Genomic DNA, 6612 nt, shown 5'->3' with positions numbered 1-6612 from the left:
GGATCGAGGGTGGTGGAGATGTTCGTCGGGGTAGCGGTGTCGTCCGTCGGGTGGATGTTGACCTTCTTCGTGTCTCCCGCCGACTGGAATGCGGACTCATCAAGTCAGTGGGGTCGGCTATCTTCTTGTACTCGTCCAGCTCGAGGATAGCCATCTGCTGATCGGAGATCCTCGACCCCTGCTACAGACACTCCTCGGCACAATGCCAATTGCCTCTGACAGTGATCACACCTTTGGGACCCGGCATCTTCAGCCTCAGATACACGTAACATGGACGGGCCATGAAACGCGCATACGCCGGACGGCCCAGAATCGCATGGTATGCACTCTGGAAGTCCACCACCTCGAATGTCAGCTTTTCCTTGCGGAAGTTCTTGTCGGAGCCGAAAACGACGTCCAACGCAATCTGGCCGAGTGACTTGACCTTTCGTCCAGGGACGACTCCGTGGAACTGCATGCTGCTCTCGCTAAGTTTGGACATCGGAATGCCCATCACCTTTAGAGTGTCGGCGTACATGATGTTCAAGCCGCTGCCGCCGTCCAAGAGGACTTTGCGCAGTCGGACTCCCTCCACCACCGGGTCGATGACCAGAGCCTGCCTCCCTAGGGTGGGCACGTGTGCTGGATGATCCGACTGGTCAAAGGTGATCGCAGTCTAAGACCATTTGAGGAACGTGGGGTTGGTTGGGGTGGCCATGTTCACCTCCCTGTTCGCCAGCATCAGTCGACTCTTGATTTGCACGTCAGCAAAAATCATTAGTGTTGCATGGACTTGGGGGAACGGGTCCTCCTTGTCCTCATCCTCCTGTTCATTGTCCTTTTCACTCGGCTGCCCTTCACCGAATCCTTGGATCAGGAGGCGACATTGCCGAGTGGTGTGCTTTGCGAATATGGCGTTGCCTTGTTCGTCCATCTTCGTGTGGATTGTACATGGCTGATCCAGGATGGAGTTCCCGAACTGCTTCTTCTTGGGGGTGAACTGAATTTTCCCCTTGCCCTTGAACTTGGCATTGGTAACGGTTGCTGCCTCTGCTTGCGGAGTGGATGGAGCTTTCTTCTTGTGCTTCCGAGTGATGTTCCCATCTCCATCGGCGACTGCTTTATGCTTGCCGCTACGTATGCGGTCCTCTTCTTCGCCATTTGCATAGCATGCGGCTATCTCCATCATCTTGCTCATGGAGATGTCGCTTGTCCGACCAAACTTCAGGTATAGATCTCTGTACCGCACGCCTGCCTTGAAAGTGCAGACTGCTTGGTGCTCTGTGACGTTCTCCACTGTGTGGTAGAGGGTCGTCCAACGCTGGATGAAATCGCGCAGGGGCTCATTCTGCTTCTGGAAACAGTGCTGGAGCTCCACGAGACCAGCATGGCGTTTGCACGTGCCCTCGAAGGTCCTGATGAATACTCAGGCCAGATCTGCCTAGCTGTAGATGCTTGAAGAAGCCAACTGGTTCAGTCAGGCCCGTGCCGAGCCGTCGAGCATCAGGGGGAGATGTTTCATGGCGACCTGGTCATCTCCGCCTCCGATCTGGACCGCCACTCTGCAGTCGTCCAGCCATGTTTCTGGCTTGGATTCTCCTATAAACTTGCTCATCCCCATCGCCAATTGGAAGTTGGGAGGGATGTCAGCTGAATGGATGGCCCGACTGAAGCACTCAGGGCCAGAGACGATGGTCCTGCTTCCACTCGGATGGTCTCTATCGTGACCATCACGGTGAGCTCGACTCCTGTCGACCTTCCTCTGGGCGATGTACCCTCTTGCGTCGGGCCTTGGATCATATGTGTCACCGACTGAACGCCGATGATGATGATGTCGGGGCCGTAAGGCCCACCCCGCGGAGGGGTGCGTGAACGGCGACGATCTTCGGGATTCATGGAACGGCTGCCTCCTCTACGTCGCTGATGAGAATCGGGGCTGTAAATCGAGCGATGCGTGTTCGCGTGAATAGAACTGTTGTGGATCCTGTTGTGTGACTGGGAGACCGCCTAATTCTGCTGCTGCGTCGTGTGCAACAGGGCACAGATCTGCTCGATCCCTCTACCTGCCTCTGAATCAGTCAGTTGGAGGGAATCGGCTATCTTGGCAGCGGCAGCCGGGTTGAGGACGGGTGTGCGGAACACGTCCATGTTGCTCTGACGAGTGCGTCGACTGGCAGAACGGCGGGGTTGACGGCGAGCGCCGGATGACTCGCCGACCTCATGCTCGTTCCGACTAGTCTGGCGGGGACTTTCATGGGAATTGGCCATGAGAACTTCGGCTGTGGACCCGCGACCCAAGTACTCGGAAGGCAACTCAGTCGGAACTGAGTCCAAGCACTGGGAGGGCGGCGCGACCACAACGACTCGAGGACCGCCAATTGAGAGGACGCGTTCTGGCGCGCATGGGCGTGTCGCACCCAACGCTGGAGCCGCGGATGGCGGGACCACTTGTTGCGGTGCGTGATGGGGGCGAAGATCGACACCGGAGCCGATTGCTGGAGAAGAAGGACGCCGCGGGCACCGGCATGGAAGTGTGTAGCCCCGCGACTGGGGAGCGCCTCGACGTCGAGGGGCGCATCCCGATGCCATGCCGAATCGTCGATGATGAAGGAGAGTGCGCCGAAGAGGATCCCATGACCCATGCACAAATCTCCACCGGACGACATGATGAAAAGATGAAGTCGCAAACTCGCCGGAAGTCGCTTAGAAGCCTGCCCCATGGTGGGCGCCAACTGTCGTGGGTATAAGTCTGACAGTTGATGAGTAGGGTACGAAAGGATGGGCAGAGCCTTAGCTACGGCGAGGATGTATGAGTTCAGGCCCCTCTACGATGGAGGTAAAAGCACTACGTCTCAGTGCTCTTGGGAGCTTAGTGGAATATGGGGTTACAATAAATGCCAACCCTTGCACGAGTGGGGAAGGGCGGCTTATATAGAGTGCGCTGCCCTTTACAACGGCCTGGTGGACAGGGGTGGAGTAGTGGCGATTAAATGCCTACGTTACAGGTAACATATGTCTTAAATGCTAATAATGGTGTATGAAAACGTATGACCGTTGCCCTCCTGGGAGGTTACGATATACAGAGTGGAATCTAGTCGGTATGTTTAATATGCTCCGAATGCTCGTCACCGACTGGATGATGGGGGAATCGTCACCGACTGGATGATGGGGAAGTCCTTAGTTTAGTCGGAACTGTCTAAGGGCCTTGTCCTTTATGAAGGGTAGTCCTTGGGTAGGACCTATAGGGCAGGCCTATGACCCTACCTGGGGACTATAACCCCATCAGTGGCCCTTTTGTCAACACCCTTGATAAAGCGGGATGTGACAGCGATAGTTCCATCTCCAGTAGTGATTGGCAGTTCACCACGGTCAGGATCCATGTGTGGGAAAAGGGAACCCGTAGAAAAGGGAACACTATTGTACTGAAAATAATAGTTACGGTTAGTTACTCTATCATTTTATACCATGCTATTGTATGAAATTGGACAGAGTAATTGTAAAGGATTACCATTCTTTTGCCATATGTTGCAAATGTTTCTGTCATGTGGCACACGTAGTAGTGCTCACTCGTGGTGGTGTTGCGGGTGATCTTTTGAAGTCTACAAACATTATGGTTGTAGAGCTTAACTGTGTTGCCCACACAATGTGGTGACAAAACTCATCTAAGTAGTGGATGCAAGGCTCACCTATGTTAAATTGTATAAACTTATATCTTTTAGCAGTTTTGGCAATGGCAGCCACTGTTTAGAATTATGGTATCAATAACCATTTTATATGCACAAAGATAATTTCATTATTGGCCAAAGAGAAAACAAATATGTTTAAAATAGCATCCAGTATGACATGAACCATTTTGAATAACCTCGAGGTAAATATATCTAAACAAACAACATCCACCTTGATGACCTGATGCATAAGAAATAGCCTCTGAGAAACCATATCCATTCACACCAAATCCATGTCACCTAATCTTTTTCTCACTTTTAACTTCAAACCAACACCGAAAACAATAATAGTCTAAAGCAAAATTAAATCAGACTCATTTGTTCATCGACACAGAAGTGAATAATTGACCTAATACTAAATCTAACTAAAAGGACTAACTGTAATTAATTGTCTAGGCTGCTCATCGAAAGAAAGCTCTGCATAAGAAGCAGACCTTGCAAAAACATGGGATTAATCAGGTGGATCTAAAACAAAACATGTCCTCATCTCCTCCTGCAGTCCTGCTCCAACCCCTCGTGTATCTCGGCACCTCCTTACGTTAAGACTATGCATTGCCTAAATAAGCATTTATATCACATACTGAATTAAGAACAAAAAGGACAAAAAAGGAAAAGGGAAGGTGATGTACATGAATGGACTCACCTACATGATTGTCGGTAGACCTTAATGGAGGCCTCTTGTTTACTTTTAAATTGAAGAATGACCATCATCACACCACACATATAACTAAAAAAATCAGAATCAATACGCTTCAGCCTGTGCATTATATCCAGCATTAAATGGAAGAGAGGGCCATGAAGAAACACAATAAAGGCAAATTAAATAGGAGAGGTTCTACTCTATGTGCATGGACAGTAAACGCGGTTCCGAAAACACAACATGCTGCAAAGTTCGTAACTAATGTCATACTGAAAGGCAGCACTATTCCATGAGAACAAATCAGTGTGGTGTGTATGAGAAAAACTGAAAGGCTGCAACTTTCATAAATAATGTTTAATATGACAATGAACAGTTGGATCAAATCAAATAAATTTCTAGGTACTTACGTAGAAGCTTAAAAGTAATATGAGTGTTTAATTCATGTAATGACACTTGGACAGTGAACATAGCTTGCAACGCATAACACACCGCAAATTTCACTTGTTATCTGCGTCCTATAAGAGAGTAAATGAGAAATATGCATTGAATATTTGGGAAGAGAGAGTTGTTCCTTTTTTCTGTGTGCATTAGTACATTTTTCCATACATAATGGTCTCTAGTTCTCGCAATCAAGCAAAAGTGAGAAAATAACACAATGGAAGAAGCAGATAGGCTAGTGCCTATGATTTTTTGGGTGTGGCTGTTGTCAAAAAGGTTTTCAAAATATGAAATAAAAGAAATCAATGATACCATGACCCGAATTAAGTGGCCGCATGAATTAGTGCCTGTGAAGCAAGAGTGAAAAATCAAGAACCTACACAAAATAATCTTTTGGATAAGATGTGCATCACATGGTTGCAAAGGGGAAGAGGCAAATTACCTGTCCTTGACTAAGAATAAGAACTAATTGACAAGCTACTGCTGCTGGCATACACGCCACAGCTAAATACATCCGCACGGATTGTAGGACAACCCATATGCACTTGGGTACCCAAAAATACGTCCAACATAGTTCGCATCAATTAACAGGGGCTAAAATAAGCAGAGCAGACCAGAGCAGGCACAAAAGTAAATGACAATTTATCATTGGGAAATCATTGGTCTGGCCGTATGAAAATACCCAATGGCTCTAGAGATGGAGGATGGACACAACAATCAAAAGAAAATCATGTAGCTTTGACATTCAGTTGTTTTAGCGATGCCCAAAGTATATGATACAAAGTTTTGTGAATATCTAGTCCAACCCTGCAAGCGTTTTAAGGAACATGACTTAGCTCCAAATGACATAATTTGATAAGGGATCTTACAATCCTCAAGTAATTCATTTACATGGTTTCCAAAATCATGGGGTATTTCTAAAATACAGTCAATTAGAGCAGCTCACAGGCATCAATAACATCTATGTGTTGGCATGCGAATCTATTTTAATGGGCAAAAAAAACAATGGTGGAAGATAGCATACATGGTGCTGCATCTCCATCCTCCCTCCAACGATGACGAGCCCTGCGTCGCCATTCTTGAGGGTGTAGTTGGTGACGGAGACGGCGACCTCGCGGTGGTCGGAGCGTGGGGGAAGTCGTCCCCGAGGCTGACCTCCCAGAGCTTCTTTAGGTTGTGGTAGAAGCACATGACGGCCCAGCCGGAGGTGACGACAACGAGCACTTGCTTGCGAAAGTCGACCTTCTTGTAGGAGCGGTCGACGGTGCCGACGGCCATGGCGACGGGGCGGCGGCCGTTGTTCGTCCGGCCTGGGCGCAGATCTGGCGACGGTCGAACCGCCAGTGAAAATCATGGTGGGCAGAGAGACGGTTAGCAGAGGTTGTAGAGATAGGACGGGGAGTTGGCGTGTACAGGGCACGGTGGCCTTGCCTGGCGGTGGTGGTGGTTCGGGCCGGGGGTGGCCATGGCGCGGCGGCGATTGTGATGTGGTGGGGCGCAGGAGGAGAGGATGAGGACGAGAGAGGGCTTGCTAGGTTTGGGGTCGTGGGTGGCAGAGAGATACCTTTTTTTTGCAAAAATACTAATGGCGCACCACCTACAAATGCGCCATTAGTAACCTTGGTTACTAATGGCGCACGAGCTGGTGGTGCGCCATTAGTAGTTTTGCAAAAAAAATTATAGTAGTGGCGCACTAGGTGAGTGGTGCGCCATTACTAGTTAGTAATTACTAGTTAAACTAGTAATGGCGCACTCTGCCCCGGTGCGCCATTAGTACTTTTGGAAAAAAAAAGTTTGTTAGTGGTGGCGCACCGTGTGTGTGGTACGCCA

The 6612-nt window shown here is 49.1% G+C and overlaps 1 protein-coding gene across 5 annotated transcripts; it reads right to left on the bottom strand.

Moving 5' to 3' along the window:
• Positions 1-3858: 3858 nt before the first annotated feature.
• LOC123408824 lies at positions 3859-6346 on the bottom strand. 5 transcript variants are annotated; one of them, XM_045101869.1, is made up of 3 exons: positions 5807-6346; positions 4348-4461; positions 3859-4234 (listed from the first exon to the last, which is right to left on the bottom strand). In XM_045101869.1, exons 1-3 carry the CDS (start codon positions 6058-6060, stop codon positions 4156-4158), a joined length of 447 nt encoding a protein of 148 aa, XP_044957804.1. In that variant the 5' UTR covers positions 6061-6346; the 3' UTR covers positions 3859-4155. The 5 variants fall into 5 exon arrangements, with proteins under 5 accessions (XP_044957804.1, XP_044957820.1, XP_044957810.1 ...); XM_045101885.1 differs by having other exon boundaries at positions 3860-4260; positions 4352-4461; XM_045101875.1 differs by having other exon boundaries at positions 3861-4234; positions 4348-4431.
• Positions 6347-6612: the final 266 nt, after the last annotated feature.

This window comes from Hordeum vulgare, chromosome 1H, assembly GCF_904849725.1.
Source record: "Hordeum vulgare subsp. vulgare chromosome 1H, MorexV3_pseudomolecules_assembly, whole genome shotgun sequence".
Lineage (NCBI taxonomy): Eukaryota > Viridiplantae > Streptophyta > Magnoliopsida > Poales > Poaceae > Hordeum > Hordeum vulgare.
The sequence above is the reverse complement of the archived record's forward strand: the minus strand, read 5'-3'. Positions and strand labels throughout refer to the sequence as shown.